Source organism: Rana temporaria, chromosome 1 (assembly GCF_905171775.1).
Source record: "Rana temporaria chromosome 1, aRanTem1.1, whole genome shotgun sequence".
In the NCBI taxonomy this organism is placed as follows: domain Eukaryota; kingdom Metazoa; phylum Chordata; class Amphibia; order Anura; family Ranidae; genus Rana; species Rana temporaria.
Genome location: NC_053489.1, coordinates 232349662 through 232370375, shown reverse-complemented (window position 1 = coordinate 232370375; position 20714 = coordinate 232349662). Strand labels below are relative to the sequence as shown.

General features: G+C 43.7%; 1 protein-coding gene across 9 annotated transcripts in view; it reads right to left on the bottom strand.

Annotated features, from left to right (window-relative positions):
* Positions 1 to 20714, bottom strand: part of GIT2 (GIT ArfGAP 2) — a 115458-nt gene that overhangs the window by 81106 nt on the left and 13638 nt on the right. For all 9 annotated transcript variants that reach the window (XM_040351559.1, XM_040351567.1, XM_040351527.1 and 6 more), the window contains exons 2-4: positions 5357 to 5490; positions 3049 to 3161; positions 2190 to 2295 (exon numbers count right to left, since the gene is read on the bottom strand). In XM_040351559.1, the coding sequence (XP_040207493.1) occupies positions 2190 to 2295; positions 3049 to 3161; positions 5357 to 5490 (353 nt within the window). The remainder of the gene's footprint in view (positions 1 to 2189; positions 2296 to 3048; positions 3162 to 5356; positions 5491 to 20714) is intronic.

The following is a 20714-nucleotide window of genomic DNA, read 5'->3' as shown; positions in this document are numbered from 1 at the left end:
CTACGTTTTAAAGGCACTAGATTTGCAGTGAATTTCCTTAAAGTAGAACTATAGGCAAAACTTTTGTTTTCATTTTGGAAAGCGTAAGGGAGGGTTAAAACAGGTCAGACGCTGTCGGTGTCCCATTGTTGAGATTACCCATCACTTCCTGTCCCACAGCCAAACAGGAAGTGTGAGGAAATCCTTGCAAATGGAGGTAATTTCTTGGGGACCCCCAGGTCACCAGAACTAGTGTCCCCATTGGAAGATATCCCCTCTATTACTTTCCCGGGACAACCCAAAATATGGTTTTCCCTTTTACTTTCAATGATAATAGTAAAAAGGTCAACTAGAGAGGATGAATCTCACCAATGGGGGCACAGAAAGCAATAAAAACTGACAAGTATTCTAATCCCTCTCCACTCTATCCAAAATGTAAAAAAGGTTTTGCCTTTAGTTTTACTTTAGTACAACAGTCACATGTAGTCTATGGTCTGGGGTTATTGCCTTCAATGAATGTCAGCTGGCAGTAACCTTCATTTGTAACCCCAAAATGTACGTTAGCTTGCTGGAAATTTTCTGCACCATTTGCCCACTACAAAGCTTATTGGATTCCCACTCTTCTACGCTAAAAAAAAAAAAAAAAAAAAAAAAAAAATGTATTCTCCTTAAAGGGGTTGTAAATGTAATTTTTTTTCCCCCTAAATAGCTTCCTTAGTGCAGTCCTCCACTTACCTCATCCTTCCATTTTGCTTTTAAATGTCCTTATTTCTTCTGAGAAATCCTCACTTCCTGTTCTTCTGTCTGTAACTACACACAGTAATGCAAGGCTTTCTCCCTGGTGTGGAGTGTCGTGCTCACCCCCTCCCTTGGACTACAGGAGAGTCATGACGCCCACTAACACAAAGCTCCTTTCTCCATCTGCAAAGAAGAGAGTGTCCTGACACTCCTACTAGCCCCCTCTGCCCTCAAGAGGCTTTCTCCACACCAGGGAGAAAGCCTCGCATTACTGTGTGGAATTACAGACAGAACAACAGAAAGTGAGGATTTCTCAGAAGAAATAATGACATTTAAAAGCAAAATGGAAGAATGAGGTAAGTGAAGGAGGACTGCGCTAAGGTAAAGGAAGCCATTTAGGGAAAAACATTTTTTTACCTTTACAACCCCTTTAAGTTGAAAAAGACATCTCCTCCCTTTGCTAAATAACTTTCTTTAACACCAAGATACTTCTTTACAAATATGAGCTTAGGGAAAATTTAAAACAGTTTGATACGATCTGTGACCTTGCATCTCCTTGTCTCATGTGCCTCATTTGTCCTTGAAATGCATTTTTTATCCTTTTAATAAACCTTCTTATACTTGCTGTTGCCATGTGATTTACAGCACTCGATCATCTCATCAAAAAAAACAAAAAAAACAAAAAACACACAACCCACTTTTTGGACGTTTCACCTACAGGGGCTCCTCCACTCACTGATTTAAGTGGCTACAATAATAAAGGCTCCTTCATTGGCGTCTGTGGCAACAATAGTAAACCCACCATTCACCGGTGTCGGTGGCTGTAATTCTAACGAATGTACAATATATATATGTGTGTGTGTGTGTGTGTGTGTATAAAGTGCTGTGTAAATGGACAGTGCTAAACAAGAACCTATAATAAAAAATAAAAAAAAATCAGTGGCAGCAGTAATAAATCCCTGTTCATTGATATCATGATAGCAGTAATAAATCCCATTTTAATGGTGCAACTGGCAGCAATACAGCCCATTCATTTTGGTGACAGTGACAGCAATAATAAACCCCTTTCACTGGTGTTGATAACAATTGCAGCAATAATAAACCCCATCTCATTGGTAGCAGTAATACCCACCCCCCATCACAAATTCACACACTTTATTGCCATTCAGTGGGAGAAAAATGAAACCTCCCTTCATTGGTGTTTATAGGTTTCTTACTTGAACTCATGCTCTGGTAAGGTTGGCAATGCGTATGCTGAACATAGGGAGCGTTTCAGCATTCAGAACCTTGCTACCACTATACATTGTGTGCACTGGCTGCGGCTGGAGAGCCTTGCAAGCTGCCAACTGGACAGCTCAGTAGTAAATGTATTCTACCTGCACAGATCACTGAAGCAGTGATAACAGAGTACCATGGGGCTACAAATCCATTTACTAGACACAAATGCACAGAACAAGGAGATACATATTTACCTTGCTAAGGTCTTTGGCTGTAACACTATCATCATCTCGACAGGGTAATCGGTGAACAAATGCCAGCATTTGATATTTAGCTCTAATAAATTCAGCCTTGTTTGGACTGTAGGGGAAAAAGAATATTAAACAAGGAAAACCAAATATACAGCATGTACATTACTGTCTTAATAGAAGCCTGTTGCCCCCATCAGATATATAAAGTTCTAGCACTACCCCATGAGGTACAAAATTCTATAATTCAAATGGGCAGGTTTGGTCGCAATGCATGGTGGGACAGCAAGAGAAATGGCATGATATGAGTCTTCATTTTTTGCTATCCTGGGGATTAAAGAGGAACTTTAGTCTTTACTGTATTGGCTTTTTCACTCCTTGCTCCTCTTGTTCCCCCAATATGGTGCTTGCAAAGATGTGCCAAAGGACTCTGTCGAGCCTTCAGGTCCTTGCAGAGCCCTGTGGCACATCTGTGCACTGGCAGGTGATTTGCCACGCACGTGCATAGACAGAAAAGGATTGGGACTTCCCCAATAGCCATCTTTGCACATATGTGGGAAACACTGAGTACGCAGACGGGGGCTGGCCGTGCATGCTCAGTTATGCTGCAGAGCTCACTCGAAACCTGAAGCCATTTGGCAAATATATTGCACCATTTTGAAAATACATTTATGTCCAACTGTAAAAGAGGGGAGGAGAGTGAGGCAAGGCAACATGACATATACTTTAGGATGAAGGTCTGCTTTAAGGACTGTGGCAATCCTCTTCAAGATGTTTGAAATATCTATAAAAAACAAACAACTCAGCCATGCTCCTTAAAGAAACAATTTTTACTTAGAATGAATGAAAAAAAGACTCAACTTACTGAAGTTTATCTTGGGGATTGGCTTTACGCTTTCCACTCATTATAGATGCCGGGTCAAGCAAAGAATGTTCCCAGATTGAATTTGCTCCATTGCTGTACAATGTCTGGACCATCTAAACATCAAAATAGCAAGTGTTGAGGCATAACACTTTGTATAGTTGCCAACAGACAGTCCTAAGGCCTCATCATTTTCAGCTGGATTTAGCAACAATCTCATGTTTAAGAGCATGCAAACACACCCACCTGAACCTGTCAAGATTACTGTTGTTCCCCACTGAAGGCCGAAAGTGTCACAATCAGCCACCACTCAACTCAGCCTTCTTTCCTCATTACAAATAACAGTAAAATTTAGCAAAGCCTAATGTTTGTCTATGAAGCTTTTTGACAACCTGCAAGAACTTAAAGAGGAGCTTCAGTCAAGTTCCAAAAAAAAAAAAAAAAAAAAAAAATGTAAAGTCAGCAGCTACAAAGAACATAGCTGCTGACTTTTAAATAAAACACTCACCTGTCCAGGGATCCAGAGCTGTCCTCACCTGGGCTGGTCCCCCGCCGGTCTTCAGGCTCCCGGCATCAGCATTTCAACTGTGGGAAGCTGGCTGCGACTCCTTGCGACTTACCACTTACCATGTGTGAGCTGCGATGCGCCCTATGAATGATCCCGCAGCCTCCTGGGACAGGGAAAGGGTAGGGGCTGGAAGTGGGAGTGGGTACCTGCCAAAACTAGTCTGCCATAATGTGAAAATATGCTAAGCATTCTTGTACCTTATGACAAAAGCTCCTCAGGGCCACAAAACATGTTAGCAGTTAGGTTACGCTTCTAAAAGAATTACTGCAACAAATGATGCCAGACAGGCGAAAGAGATAAGAGTGTAGCGTGAATATCACCGGTCTATATCACATAATCATGTCAGCTCAACCAGTTCAGCTTTGCACGTCCAGAGTGTGAAGGGTTGAGCACAAGTTTATGGCTGCAATAGCAGCCATAACTGTGTGCTCCATTTCTTCAGCTGGCTTCTGGCTGCAACGTAAAAGTGGCTGTATAAATATACACACTGTTGAGCATGTTTCTGTTAAAATCGCAAATGTGAGCTATTGCCACGAATATCAGAGAGAGCAATATTTCTAGGGCCATAGCTCAAAGTGAACTCTAAACTGATAAACGGTAAAGATTTTTACTGTCTCCTATAGGGCCTCTTTCAGAAAATGTATAAATGTTCTAGAGTTTTTAGGTTATTTTATGGCCAAAAAAAATTATAAAAAATGCAGGATATTTACATGCGTGCAAAAAAATTAATTGCTCTAGAGTCAAAGTGGTTAAAGGGAAAAACCTGGTCAGGTATAGCATTTCATAAAAACAGAAATCTGCAAGTAGACAAAAACCTGCACTGCATAGCACAGATGAGAACCCCACAAACAAGGGGGGTGAGCAATTGCCACACACACACACACACACAAACACAAAAGCAGCTTATGGGAAAAACCCCTTAAAAAATAAAATAAAAAAGCATTCCCAGGCAAAACTGGCCCACTCCACCTGCTCCCTTCTAACCCATCCAGTGTTTTTTTTTTTTTTTCCTTTAATACGTGTGTTTTTTTTGTAAGGCATTTTATACTCAACCAAGTCTGCTATCTATATCCCTTGCTGGCACCTTTTCTGAGTGCAGGGAATTGGTAATCCAATACTGCAGATTTGTCCTCGATAGCCAGTCCCTTACAAAGATATCAACACTTTGGTCCATCTCCTGGATCCTAAGAGAACCCTTCCGCTGGATAGCCAACAGGTAATGTCCATGTCACACAGGTAGATTTTTTTATTTTTATATGCCATCGATCAAAGGGGGAGAGAGAACGGCTGTGCGTTTTGGGGAAAGAATAGCTTGGAGTGACTATCCTTTTGAAGCTCAAACATAGTGTGAATCTAAAACCGGCCACACATGGATCGAAATTCAGGCAGTTCAGCAGGAACCGGACAGATTTAGATCCATGTATGGGCAGGCTGGTTGCACAGAAATTGATCGGCTGACTGATGTTGGAAGGTTTCAGCACGATCAGCAGTGCCGATTATAGCTGGCTGCGCTGATCGGTGTATTCTGGCGGTGGGGAAGTCTCTGTGCTGTCAGAATACACAGGTTCAGAGGGCGTGAGTCCCCCATCCACATCGAGTAAGTGGAATGGGGAAATCGGGTCAATTTTTTTTTATCGTTCAACCCATTGGTTAAAACTTAAAAAAAAAAAAAAAAAAAAAAAAAAAAAAAGTTACTAATGTATGAGCTGCCTAAATATGCAGTTTTGAATACCAAGTCATTACCTGCAGGAGGGTTGAAGGCCATGGGGTGTGCTTAAGATGCCTCACTTGTGAGATGTGCCGTCCCAGGCTTCGATGTACACTGCAGCATTCATCGCATATCAAGACACCTCTGTTAATAGATGCCCAGCGAGGATCTAAGAAAAAAAAAAAAGAAAAAAAAATATGAATACAAATACAATAATTTAAAATGTGTTTCTAGGTAATTATAACAAGCAATACAATATGTAAACTTAAAAAAAAAAAAATACGAACAAGCATATAAACTATGCAAAAGAAGCGAGATGGGAAGAGATGGAAGCAGTCCAGCAGCTAAACAGTCAATAGATCGCTTCCACAGAGCCTGACTCTGCATGATTCTGCACCCCCTTGCCATATTCACCAGGCTCCGCTGCTCCACCAGAAGGCCTGGGACCTGGGTGTCGCCAGGTAGTGGGAAGGAACACAAGCTGTCCATTTACTCTTACTCCCCTGGGTTGAATAATCTTCTTTACCATTTGTACAAAAAAAACGCAAGAACAGCTGTAGCCATTATAGGTTTAACCACTTCGGGGCATTTTCACCAACTTCCTGCCCAGGCCAATTTTCAGCTGTCAGTGCTGTCGCACTTAAAAATGACAAATGTGCGGTTAATGCAATGCTGTACTCGCATAACATTTTTATAATATTTTGAGACATATAGAGCTTCCTTTTGTTAGTATTTAATCACAACTGGGATTTGTTTATGTTTTGCTAAACAAACGAAAATTTGGGGAAAACAAAACAAAAACCCTTTTCTTCTTTCGGTTATATAATTTCACAAATAAGTAATTCTTTACTGATGTGCGCTGGTGAGGCTGCATTGATGGGCACCGATTATCAGTGTAAATGTCCCATGTAACTCTCCCCCAACTCTCTTTGTCCCACTTCACATTGATTTATTTTCCCTGCAGCTATCTGACCTGTCAACAAGCAAAAGAGATTCCTTTTCTAAGCAAGTTAGAACATGAAAGCAAGAATCAGCCAAAAAAAGAGAAGGGGGGCACATTAGCCTAGTGCAACATCTGCAAACACCACTTACCCATGATTCACACTAGATTTGTCACTGCATCTAAAATCGCATCCCGTCCACGCAAACCAATTGCAGAGTGTATGTTAATGACACCCCACAAATCGGTTCGCAAAACACAGAGCGATTTGCAGAATAGGATCAAATGGGTTCCCATTCTGGTGTGAAAAAATAAAAAAAGGTTCTGCATCAGTTTGGTGTAAATACGGTGCGATTTGAGCCATACAAATCCATGGCTAAAATCGCAACCCAGAGACACCGCATGTAATTCACACAGGAATGTGCTGCGATTCACGTGCGAATTACATGCAGTGTCTGAACTACAGCTGTGTGAACCCAGGTAAAAAAAAAAAAAAGAAAGAAAAGACAAGCGCACGTAAAAGATGGGATTTTTTTTTAAGCCCGCCCCCATGAGCCCTATATGTAAGGATTAAATTAACAGGCCTCTTCCCATTCCAAAGACTAGATAGTTGAATGAGACCTCTTTGGCAACTGCAGCAATATGTGGTAGGTGCAAATCTTTTGACGCATTTCGAGTGGCAAGCCCTCTTCCTCAGAGCCGACGTGCTCACATGCATGTTTGCCTTTAAAATATATTTTATTTGGAAGGCGGGTGAGAAAGGCTGACCAACACTAAACCATTAAGAGAAAAAAAAAAAACAAGGGAGCAATAGCAAAAATAAACTGATAAATCTAAAACATTACAAAATCAGAATGGAAACTGCATCCTTATAAGTGATCAATTTAATCCAATAGCCATTCCATACAGGATACAATGGCTCAGGTTTTTATAGACAGAAAAAAAATCCTCAGAGATAATGATACAGTAAGTTAAGATCTCACCAGATTCAAGACATATGGCTTTGTATAAAATCCCAAATTTGGCTGCATTTTCATATGAACTGTCAAACTTCTGCTGCCGTATCGGCACATGCACTGACTGCCACGGCTAAGATAGATGACAGGACTTACATGTGCTCCAGAAGGATACCCCCTCTCCCTATTCAAAAAATAGGAGCGTTCATCTTTAGGAGAATTTAGCTTTTTACTTCCATGCATCCAGTGGCCAAAATATTGAAATCACATTAGTGAACTGACAGAAGGCTGTGGCCATCAGCATTATCACTGCAAATTCACAAGCCTGTATCTTGTCAATCAGCACCTGGCCACACCTTGTCCTGCTCCTGCTTTCAAGATTGACAACACTGCCTCTGCTGCAAAAATCCTTCTACTGCGAGCTGCAGTGAGCTCCCTACTGGGAGGTTTGTGACACAAATAAAGGAGCATTTGACTCAGTCAATTAAGGTAAAGGATGTATTTTTTTTTGTTTACTTTTTGAGGCCTGTAGATCACATAGTAACTGGATTTGGAACTTGTTCAGGCTGTAACACAGGAGCCTTTAGTTATACTTTAAAGTGGTTGTAAACCTCAGACATGAAATATGAACAAAGCATATGCCTCTATAGCACAGGTGTCAAACACAAGGCCCGCAGGCCGATTCCGGCCCTCCAGGCCATTTCATGTGGCCCTCGCCGGTCTCCTGCAGCTGCAGGAGGGCTCCAGCTCTCTTCTGGTCCTCCTCCAGACCCCTACTTTCTGCTTTTCAAGAAATGCATCCAGCTTCTTCCCAGCAGCAGAATAAGGAAAGGGGGGGGGTGCACTGTGATACAAGGGAGAGTGGGGGACTCAACTTCTGATGTTGGGGTGGCTCTTGACATCTTATGTAAGGGGAGGGGGATGCGCTGGACATCTAATCTTACAGATACAACCGGCCCTTTTGAGAACAATCATAATGCTGATGCGTCCCACAATGAAATTGAGTTTTACACCCCTGCTCTATAGTGCCTAAGTTAACAGCAATCACTTCTGACAAGGTTTCCTGACCCCAACAGAAAAAGGGTGACAGGGCAGGACGTTCCAGCACACAGCCTGTGATTGATAGTTTTAACTCTGTTCCTGTGTGCTGCATGGACGGGATATCTGTGTCTCTCCAATCCACTCACTGAGCTCTGCAGAGTGTAACTTCAGCTCTTCGCCCCCTTTTTTCCCCAACAGCTTAGACAAGCTTTATAAATTCTGGACTTTGAACGGATGTAGAGAAGACAGCAGATAAAACAGGTACAACTTATGCAGGAGAATTGTATTCATCTCCCTTTCAATATTATTTCATTTAGGGTTTTTCAAAGTATAAAGAACCAGAATTTAGTTTAAAGTAGGCGGAAAAAAGTGTGAGGAACATTTGCGGAAATTCAAAGTGTACAACTATTATATGCCAAGGATGTACATTACCAAACTAATGTATAGAAATTATTTACATGGACATTTGCTAGTGAGTCAGATAAGATCAAATTTGGATAATCATGCATTCCACAACTGTGTTGGGGAACACATTCGTCCACATAAACTCGCTGAACAGAGAGTGTGAGTTAGTAAAGAGAAACAGCAGAAAGAAAAAAAAAAAAAAAAAATTGTAGGTACAAAAAAGGGAGGGGGGGGGTAGAAGATAGCAGGAGCACAGGAGCACTCCAGTCCCCATTAGCCCAGTCAGGGCCGATCCGCCCTATAAGCTTGGTACACAAGCTGCGTAGGGCCCCGCGTAATTATTTGGGGCCACCGCTAGAGGTCCACGGTCGGGCGGAGACAATGTCTCCGCCGGCCACCATTTTCTTATAGCTCAAATACGAGAGGAGGCAGTGTGGCTGCCAATAGGAATTGAGCTGTGGCACCGCCCACCTCCCGCCCCGCCGATGTCTGCCTGTGACCTGGCTGGCTCCTCCACTGTCCACCGACTCCACTCTGTACTTCTATAGGTCGGTACCTGATGATGTAAGGGGGCTAGGAGGGACTCTGCTGGGAATGCCTGGTGTAAGGGGGGACTCCGCTGGGAACGCCTGGTGTAAGGGGGGACTCCGCTGGGGACACCCGATGTAAGGAGGGGCTCCGCTGGGGACACCCGATGTAAGGAGGGGCTCTGCTGGGGACACCTGATGTAAGGAGGGGCTCCGCTGGGAATGCCTGATGTAAGGAGGGGCTCTGGGCTTCCATTGATTCTGCATTATGGTGAGTTGAATAATTTCATTCTATATTACAATGTAATAATAGAAATAATGCACTTCAGTCATCCTGACACCACAACAACCATGGTGCCGGGATGATTGAAGCGCCAACACCAGGTGTTTGGAGGATCTTTATCTGCCGATTTGTTAAACTTTCTGGAATACACATATTTCTATTGTGGTGAAGGATCTGGACCTGCTGTCCCTCCATCCCTCTTTCTTTCTCTCCTTTTCTTTCTCTCCCTCTTTCTTTCTCCCTCAATCCCTCATTCATCTCAGACTCTAACCACACCCCTCCGAGCCACACCCATGTAAACCACACCCACAATTTCACATAAACCACTCCCATTTTTTTGCCACCGTAGAGGGCCCCTTAGCAGAATTTTGCTTAGGGCCCCAGGGAGGTCAGGATCGGCACTGAGCCCAGTCCAGAAACTCAACTCAGGTGAGTAATGAAACATGGACCAAACAGTCCGGGTGTGGAAAAAAAACAGTTATTTTTTCCTTTTCCTGTGCAAACAGCTGTTCCATGTCTCTAATTGGGACTAATTCAGTTGCCCATTCCCCAAGGGAGGGTACAGATATTGATTTGAAGTGGCGGGGAATGACTTCTCTGGTTGCAGCAAGAAAGTGTCTAATCACATCCTTTTTTGCCAATTTAAGGGGTCCAGGGATCATGGCCAGGCGGGCCACCCAGGTAGGTGTGGAAGAGTCCACAAGTTTACAGTATAGATCAAAAATTTGTTTCCAGGACAACCGCATGGGGGGGGGGGGGGGGCAGACCCACCAGATGTGGAGCATACTTCGTTGCAAAGCATGGCATCGCCAACAGGTATATCATGGTTAAAGTGATGAAGACCCAAAGGGCAACCTATACCATCTGGTCACCAGTTTAAACACTTGCCGACCGCCGCATGAACATTTACGTCGGCAGAATGGCACGGACAGGCAAATGGGCATTTTTATAGCACTAATCACTGTATAAATGTGAATGGTCCCAGAATAGCGTCAAAAATGTCCGATGTGTCCGCCATAATGTCGCTATATTTTTGTTTATAGCGCAAAAATTTTAAACCGCAGAGGTGATCAAATACCACCAAAAGAAAGCTATATTTGTAGGAAAAAAATAAAAAATAAAACGTCAATTTTGTTTGGGAGCCACATCGCATAATCGTCAGTTAAAGCAGCGACGCAGTGCAAAAATCACAAAAAGTGGCCCGGTCATTTGGCAGCCAAATCCTCCGGGGGTTAAGTGGTTAAACCCCTTTACTAGAGTTTTCATGGCCAGTGACAATTTAGGAGTCTGGATAAAACATTTTTGGCAATGCGAAGGTGAGAGAGTCTGTTGGAGATCTCCCCCCCCCCCCCCCAAGTCTATGTGTATGAAGAAAGGCCTGGGTGAGCAGTCACCAAGAGACTAGAGTACAGTAGGGAGACCACGTGTGTTTGTGGATCCTTCTGTAATAGCAGGGATTCAAGGGTAGTCAGTTTGGCAAGGATGTCTGGCAGCGAGGAAATGGATTGTATGCAAGACCGCGCCTGTTGCCTCCACAGCCACCGCATAGAATTAACAGAGGTATCACGAAGGACAAAGCCACAGTTAGTGACGAGTCTAACTGGAGGACCTGGGAGAGTCTTCCATGTTCCTATTTGTGCCAAAGGACAAACACAGTTGATTAAAAGGCTGGCGGGAAAGCCGGTGTTCCAAGGGGGTCATGGAGCCCAAGTATTTTGATATACTAAAGGTGGGTATTGCAAGGTCCCACATGTAGAGTTTTTGTCGAGTAAGATCAACAGGGATTGAGGGGCCCTTGCAAAGCACAGGTGGGGTCCAGGAGAGGGCACAGAAGTCTATAGGATTCATGTGGCCTTCCAGTTGTACCCATAACATGGATGGAGAATGGTGAAACCAGTAAATAATGTGTGTAAATATTGCTAGTTTATGGTAAATAGAGGCATCCGGTACCCCTGCTTCGCCTCCATGCTTCGGGAGGGAAAACATCCCAAAACAAAATTATAGGACAGGCCAAGATCCATATAAAATTTGAGAATATCTGGTGAGGTTTTGGAAATACAAAGCCAGGAGATAGATAGGGATAGTTTGGAACAAGTATAATGCCGCGTACACACAACCGTTTTTTTGGGTTCTAAAAAATGTTTTTTTTTTAACGTCATTAAAAACGATCGTGTGTGGGCTTCAAAGCATTTTTCAGGTTCTGAAAAACGGTTGTAAAAAATGGTCGTGTGTGGGCTTTAACGACGTGAAAAAACCGTGCATGCTCAGAAGTTATGAGACAGGAGCGCTCGTTCTGGTAAAACTACCGTTCGTAATGGAGTAAGCACATTCATCACGCTGGAACAGACAGAAAAGCGCGAACCGTCTTTTACTAACACTAAAACAGCTAAAGCAGCCCAAAGGGTGGCGTCATCCGAATGGAACTTCCCCTTTATAGTGCCGTTGTACGTCACCGCGCTTTGCTAGAGCATTTTTTTTTTCACGATCGTATGTAGGCAAGGCCGTTTTAATGATCAAGTTGGAAAAACATTCTTTTTTTCTAGAGCCTAAAAAAACGTTTTTTTACAACCCGAAAAATGATTGTGTACACGGGATAAGAAGCTGGGGAGCATATCTATCTTAAGAGTTTTAATCCGGTCGAACCACAAGAGTCTCTTGGAGGCATAGAAAGCCAAGTCCATCTGAATCTTGTGAAGCAAGGAAAGAATATAGTTGGGATGCCGAAGCTGGTATCTGGATCCCTAGATCAGTGTTTCTCAACTCCAGTCCTTGGGGCGCACCAACAGGTCTTGTTTTCAGGCTTTCCATTATTGTGCACAGGTGATTTTATCAGTTTCACTGCCTTAGTAATTACCACAGCAGTTTGATCTGAGGGAAATCCTGAAAACATGACCTGTTGGTGCGCCCCGAGGACTGGAGTTGAGAAACACTGCCCTAGATAACTAATAGAGGAGGAGCATTGTTTCAGCTCTGTGCATCACATGAGGCCAGTCAATTTACTGGATTTATGCAAGAGTTTAATTACAACCATTTTAAAATTTATTAGCAATGCACTATACAATCACCAACAGAAACTGAATTGTAATCAGTTCAGCCAGCATTAAATTCATTGCCGTTTCTGTATTCTTCAGTTTTTTGGGCTTTAGGGATAGATACCAGAATAACAGAAAGGTGAAAGTAAGTTTCATCTAGTGGTCCAGTCTGAACCGAATGTGCTCTCTTTGTAGACACCTTTTTGCCTCTAGTCAAGACATGACTTGAACTTACAGCCACCACGTGTTTATTGTTACTGATAGGCAATCTTCTGCATTGCTATTTAGAAAAATACATCAAAAGCTATTACCATGTCTGAATGCTACATTTATCTGTTGGTCAGATCAAGAACATAATTGCTGTAGATCCCAAAATGTATACAAAACTTAGGCTCAGTGACAGCACCAGGCTATGCTCTCTTCCCTCACCCTGAAAAGTCCCACCTTCCACAGTGGTTGTCTGTGGTTCCGTTATGTGAGGTCAAAGATAATTCTCATCTTCCTCTGGTAGCAGGAGCAGTCCCTGAACGATGCAGAGAATGTCGATCACATAATGATGCTGAATGCTGTCCTCTGCAGAATTCTTTCAGCCCAGGGTGACATGAGGACATGCCTCCAAGGAGGGCCGGTCAGTGATGACCTAGGACAGGGATATGCAATTTGCAGATCTCCAGATGTTGCAAAACTACTAGTCCCATCATGCCTCTACCTCTGGGTTGCATGCTTGTGGCTGTCAGAGTCTTGCTATGCCTCATGGAAATTGTAGTTCTGCAACAGCTGGAGGTCCGCTAATTGCATATCCCTGACCTAGGATCTCAGAACTGGGTTGAATAATGCAGAATATAATCCAATTAAAGGTGCCAATTATAAACACTGCTGTAGAAAAAGGTGGTAAGGGCAGGTAAGCGAATACGTACATTACTTATAGGTATTACCTCCCCCTGAGATCATACAAGTTCCCTTCTCCTTCATCTGCTTTTTCCCCTCCAGTAGAACAGAGCCATCTTTAATCAGGCATCATCCAGGTCTAGGGGTGCAACGGATCAAAAAACTCACGGATCAGATCGATCCTCAGATCAGGAGTCACGGATCGGATCATTTTCGGGTCAGTAAAAAAAAAAAAAAAAAAAAACACAAGACAAACAAAAGTTTTTTGTCTTTTTACATTTTTATCAAATTTTTTTTTTTTTTTTTTTACTACCAATGGCGGCGATCAGCGTTTTTTTTCGTGACCGCGACATTATGGCAGACACATCGGACAATTTTGGGACCATTACAGTGGGAAAATGGCAATTACAGTGTTACTGTTTTACTAGTGTGGGGGCAATGTTGGCTATGGCTATTATTAATAGCCATAGCCAACATTGCCCCCACACTAGTAAAACAGTAACACTGTAATTGCCATTTTTGCCACTGTAATAATAGTCATAGCCAACATTGCCCCCACACTAGTAAACAGTAACACTGTGTGTATAGCCATTTCCCCACTGATTACAGTGGGGAAAATGGCTATACACACAGTGGGGGTAATTTACAAAAGGCAAATCCACTTTGCACTCAAGGTGCACTTGGAAGTGCAGTCACTGTAGATCCGAGGGGGACATGCAAGGAAAATAAAAAACAGCATTTTAGCTTGCACATGATTGGTTGATAAAATCAGCAAAGCTTCCCCTCATTTCAGATCTTCCCCTCAGATCTACAATGACTGCACTTCCAAGTGCACTTGTAGTGCAGAGTGGATTTGTCTTTCGTAAATCAACCCCAGTGTTACTGTTTACTAGTGTGGGGGCAATGTTGGCTATGACTATTATTACAGTGGCAAAAATGGTAATTACAGTGTTTCTGTTTTACTAGACCGAGTACATTAGTACAGTGAGTTGGCTAATGGCTATTAAGCCATTAGCCAACTCACTGTACTGATGTACTCGGTCCGTCTCGCTGTACTCAGGTTGCATGCAGAGTCAGCGGCGTAGCGCGCTGTTGCAAAAAAAAAATAAGCAGAGGGAGGGGTGATGACGTCAGCGCACACCGCCGCCGAGTGTACCAAGATGGCCGACCGCTCCGGAGCTAGGCCGAAGCGTTCAGCGGATCGCATACTGTGCCGATCCGAACAGGTCGACCCGTTCGGATCGCGGATCGGGCACGATCCGTTGCACCCCTATCCAGGTCATATATTTCCTGTACCTAGATGCTGGCTTAGAATCCACAATTATGTAAATCCTAATCCTCGTGCAGTTTTTAGCTGCGCTCACAAATAAGTTGGTAACAGATCACCATGTGACTTGCTGCAAAGTTACAAGGCTGGTGACTGAGGAAATGCTTTCTCTTGTCTGCAGCAGGCATTCTTTCCGGACCGGCAAAGTCACACAAGAAGTGTGTTTAAGGCTCCTCTCAGTGGGGAATCTGTCTGCTGATGCCTGTGAGCAGGCAGATGGCTTGTCTGTGTCCGCTCCGCTTATGCAGTGCAAACACAAACACAGCCCTCTGTCCTCTATGGGTGGATAGATTTAAACAGACCACCTGTCCATTTACACCTGACAGCCATTCGATCAGCTAGAAGGCTAGGGATCCCCATCCGTCTCGTTTTTAGCAGACAGGATTGGACTGGATGTCGGCGGGTGTCAACGGACACATGTTCATTGACACCTGCAGCTTTACTGAGGGCAATGGATGGACTGATCGGGTTCACCTAAAAAACTTAAAGGCGAATCTGATTGGTCCACCTATGTGAAAGGGGCCTTAATGATAAAAGATACAGGTTTTGAACATAATATATACTTTGTTGTATATTGTGACTTATCAAGAATGTATTCATGCAATCAAGTTACTGAAAGGTCCACTTGAGGAAACTGCTTCCCACTATGCCTATGCTGCGAAACAGTCAAAAAACCTGTCTGACCCACCAACATATTTTTGTGACAACATGCCAACAGACCTAATGCTTTACACTGTAATATTTTTAGTAAACAAAACATAGATATGAGAACTGTCAGTTTAACAGATGTGCTAAAAGTTTCCATTTGACAAATTTCCTATAATAGTAGAGCAGGAACCGACAGAGCTGGTCACAGACCAAGTGAAATTAGGAAAGTGCAGCAGGGAGGGACTGGCCAAATTTCAATCTGTGTGTGGCCATCCCCATTCAACAGAAGTCAGTAATTATCCCATGGCCGACCGCCTAACTGGGAAAATAGGTAATTATTTTGAAGTTAAATAACAAGATTATGGTTGCCGCTAGATGCCTTAACTGCGGTATATTTTTTTTCCCCCCGGGCGCTGGTCACTCCCATAAAAACGGGCTTGAGTGGCAGATTCGCCACTGTGTGACTTTTAGAAGCGGCGGGAGGGGTCACCCCCTCCCACTGCTTGAGTTTTTTTTTGGGCTTACCTGGCCGATCAGTGAATCCCGAAAACCAATATGGCGCAGATGGCGGCTGTTCACAGAAATGCCCAAAAGAAAATATGGCCTCCACTCACCTCTATGCCCTGTGAGGACCAGAGCAACGGCATGACGTCACTTCCGGGCCGGCCATATGTAAACAAGGCTATTTTTATTTTTTAAAGCTAAAAATCCCTGATCTCTCCATAAAAAGGACCTATCATCATGTTATATTGGTATCGCAAGGGATGTTTACATTCCTTGAGCTAGCAGTAGCAATACAAAAAAAAAAGTTTTTTTTTAATACAGCTTACCTGTAAAATCCTTTTCTTGAGAAATACATCACATGACACAGAGTTAATTACTTAGTGGGTTAGATAGTCATCACAGGCGATTGGACACTGGCAACCCTAATTACAAGGCGAGTTCCTCCCCTATATAACCCCTCATCAGTTTTGTAGCAAAGCAATAAGTGTCCCAATGTTTAATCCTGAAGAGGGACGGGAGCTCTGTGTCCTGTGATGTATTTTTCAAGAAAAGGATTTTTACAGGTAAGCTGTATTAAAAAATCCTATTTTTTTCATCATACATCACAGGACATAGAGAGTTAATTAAATTACTTAGTGGGATGTCCCAAAGCAATGCTTAATTTGAGGGGAGGGAGACACAGATCAGAAACATAGACCGCCATTGGGCCAGAGGATCTACCCTGCTGCCTGCAGTACACTACACCCGAAGGCAGCATCCTCATGCCCTTTCATATCTACCTGGTAGAATTTAGTCAATGTATGGACTGAAGACCAAGTAGCAGCCTTGCAGATCTGAGCCATGGAGGCCTGGTGATGTACTGCCCATGAAGCACCCACTGCCCTGGTCGAGTGCGCTTTCACCTGTAAGGGAGGAATCTTCTTTTCTATGGTATAGGCCTGAATAATGACTTGTCGGATCCAACTTGCAACAGTGGATTTTGATGCCGCCGGGACCTTCCTTGGGCCCTGTGGCAGAATAAACAGACAGACAATCAGTCTTTCGTATCTGAGCCGATACATTTTTACCGCTCTTACAACATCTAGAGAATGTAGATTCTCTTTCTCTGCAGACTGCTGACCTGATGAAAAAAAAAAAAAAAAAAGGATGGTAGGACTACATCTTGATTCAGATGAAATCCTGAAACCACTTTAGGTAAAAAAGCTGGATGAGGACGCAGGACCACCCTTTCCTCATGAATAATCATATATGGCTCCTTACATGAGAGAGCCACCAATTCCGATACCCTCCTTGCCGAGGATATGGCTACAAGAAAAATGTGTTTCTTTGTCAAAAGAACCCAGGAAGCATGGCGCAATGGTTCAAAAGGTTGCTTCTGTAAAACAGACAAAACCAAATTTAAGTCCCATGGGCACACAGGAGACTTAACCGGCGGATTCAAGCGCAGCGCTCCCTGAACAAAGTCCCAGATCAGGGAATGAGAGACAAACGGTCTTTTGAAAGAATACCGACAAAGCGAAGATCTGGCCCTAACTGAAGAAAGGCAAGAATCCTGCTAATGACATACTTTCTAGGATGCCACCTCCTGGGTTCACATCAGGAAACGTATGCCTTCCAGATTCTATAGTAGAAGAGCCTGGAGGCCGGCTTCCTAGCATTAACCAGAGTGGATAGGACTGGACCCGAGAGCCCACGTTTCCTCAGAATGTGGGTCTCAATAGCCAAACCATCAAATTTAGACTTTATAAGGCAGGATGGAATATTGGACCTTGTGAGAGTTGGTCTAAGCGTAGAGGGAGAACCCAAGGCTTCCCCTCTGCCATCTTTACTATTTCCGCATACCAGGATCTCCTGGGCCAAGCCGGGGCGACCAAAATCACCAGCTTTTCTTTCCTCTTGACTCTCTGAAGGAGTCGTGAAACTGGAGGGAATGCATAAATCAGAGAATACTGATCCCGTGGAACAATCAGGGCATCCGACCCTTGAGCCAATGGATCCCTTGTCCTTGATACAAAGTTGTCCAGTTTTGTGTTGTAACTGGAAGCCAACAGGTCTACATCTGGGGTACCCTATTTCTGACATATGGCTTGAAATATGTTGGGGTGTAGAGACCATTCTCCTGGACTCAGTTGCTGGCAGCTTAGAAAATCCGCTTGCCAATTTTCTACCCCTGGAAAGAAAACTGCAGACAGGCAAGGAATATGCCTTTCTGCCCAAGAAAAAAAAATGCGATTCACCTCTGTTTGGGGACCCAGACTTCTGGTGCCTCCTTGGTGATTGATCTAAGCCACTGCTGTGGCATTGTCGGACTGTACCAGAACAGGAAACCCCTGCAGTCTGTAAGACCAGACCCTGAGGCCCAGATGAATCGCCTGAATCCCCAGAATGTTGATGGGCAGGAGCATTTTGGCTCTGGACCATCTTCCCTGAGCAGATGTCTCGTCCAGAACTGCTCCCCAGCCTATAAGGCTGGCGTCTGTGGTTACAATTTTTCAAGTAACCGGAATAAAGGATTTTCCTTTTAGCAGATTTTGGGGTAGCAACCACCAATTGAGACTCTGGCGAACCTGTGGAGCCTGGATCACTGGAAGGTCCAAGGCCTGGATTCTTCTGTTCCAAGTGGACAGTATGCTGCCCTGCAACGGTCTTGAGTAAAACTGGGCATAGGGAACAGCCTCGAATGAGGCTACCATCTTTCCCAATAACCTCATGCACAGACGGATGGAAGGTTTCTTCTTTGCCTTCATCACTCGGACCAGATACTTTATGGCTCTGGCCTGGGTAGGAATACCCTGCTTTGGGACGGGTCTATAATAATTCCCAAATATTCCAGCCTTTTTTTAGGCTGTAAGGAGGATTTTTCCAGATTAGTTACTCCAAATACTCCACTGTGCTGCGCACATTGTGGTCTAGGCATGTTACTGACTGATCCATGAGCAACAGATCGTCCAGAAAGGCCGTTAATGCTATGCCCCGTGCCCTCAGCTTTTCCAGGAGGTGGGACTAGTGGCTAGTACCTTTGAGAATACTCAAGGTGCAGTAGCCAGACCGAATGGAAGGGCCACAAAAAAACTGGCGCTGATCCACCGCAAACCTTAGAAATTTTGGTGAGCAGGGAATATTAGCAAAGCCTGACAAGGGTACATGGTCATCCTGTGAGGCTGCTACCAGTCTGTCAGGGGGGCTGGTAATCTGCAGGCATGTACAGAACCCTTAGCACTAGGTGGGGCCTTTAGTGCCTCTTTTACTTGCCCCTGACCCCCTCTTACTGGGAAACATAGTCCTTAAGCTGCAAGGCAGAGGTACAAGTACAGGTGCAATCACTGTTGTGCCAATAGTCTTACAATACACATAAATATTAGCTCACTGCACAACCTGATGCAGAGTAGGTGTCTTAGGTTTAGGGCTGCAACTAACGATTATTTTCATAATCGACTAGTTGGCCGATTATTGTTTCGATTCATCGATTAATCGGATAATAGCCTTAAAAACTAAAAAAAATTGCATTTTTAAATTTTTTGGGGCCAATTTGTTGTTGGGCAGATTACAAAACACAAATTGCCACACAAACTCATTACATGCTTTTCTGCAGCTTCTCCATTGAAGTATATTGAACAAAAAAAAATAGCACCGTTTTGCGTTAAAAACTCTTTGCCCTTTCCAAATATGCAGCAGCTGAAAAAAAATCATGGATGTGAACGTGTCCCATAGGAAAACATGTAAATGAACTGTAGTGTGTTTCTGTAAAAAGCACCAAAAAACAGAGGTGTGACCCCGGCCTGAGATGTTTAGTAACATAATGGGGTTAAAAAAACAAATAAGTACAAAAAGAGCAAATAATCGCTACTGTAAGGGGTTAATTTTTTTACTGTGGGACAGTGAAAGTAATATTTACAGTAGAGATTTGCTTTTTTGTACTATAAAGGGCTAATTTTAGTTTTTTTAACCCCATTATGTTACTGGATGATTAATCGATTATGAAAATTGTAATCGATTAATTTCGTAATCGATTAGTTGTCGATTAATCGATTCGTTGTTTTCGGCCCTACTTAGGTTTGCCTGGTCTGATCCACTGGGATGCTTACAGCCCACAGCTCTGTATCCACTCCGCTTACAGAAGGCTCTGGCATGTTGGGCTTTTAAAACAAGCCTCTTGGCGCCTGCACACTAGGGAGACGGGCACGAGCAACCATGCCCCCCCTCTTTCCCCTGCCATCTGCAGACCGGAGCGCACACGCCGCCGTCATGGCGGCGGCCTGAGGTGAAGGGGGAAGGGAAAAAAAGACTACTGGGGGCTTCGTGGAACCCCTCTTATGTGTTTTGTGGCAGAGCCTGCAGCGGAGGAGGCGAGTGGTGCTTTACACAGACCGACTTCACTGAGCGTGTCCCTGGATGGCATGTAAGAGTACACCAGGTATGTAACTTACTCCCTCTGGTGACGGAAACCAGGTAAGACATGCCTACTCACAGAAGATAACATTAAAAAAAAAAAAAACATTATCTTCACTTATTTTATCCCCGCCGCAGGAAAGTTGCTGAGAACAGCAAATCAAGCCTTCACCCATCACGGCGGGTAGTGTTGTGCCAACCTTCAGGTTCATGGGTTCCTTCTTACAGGATCCTCTTACCTGGACCTGTAGAAGACTCTGCCAGAACTTTTTCGTGCCAAAAAAAAAAAAACATTATCTTCACTTATTTTATCCCCGCCGCAGGAAAGTTGCTGAGAACAGCAAATCAAGCCTTCACCCATCACGGCGGGTAGTGTTGTGCCAACCTTCAGGTTCATGGGTTCCTTCTTACAGGATCCTCTTACCTGGACCTGTAGAAGACTCTGCCAGAACT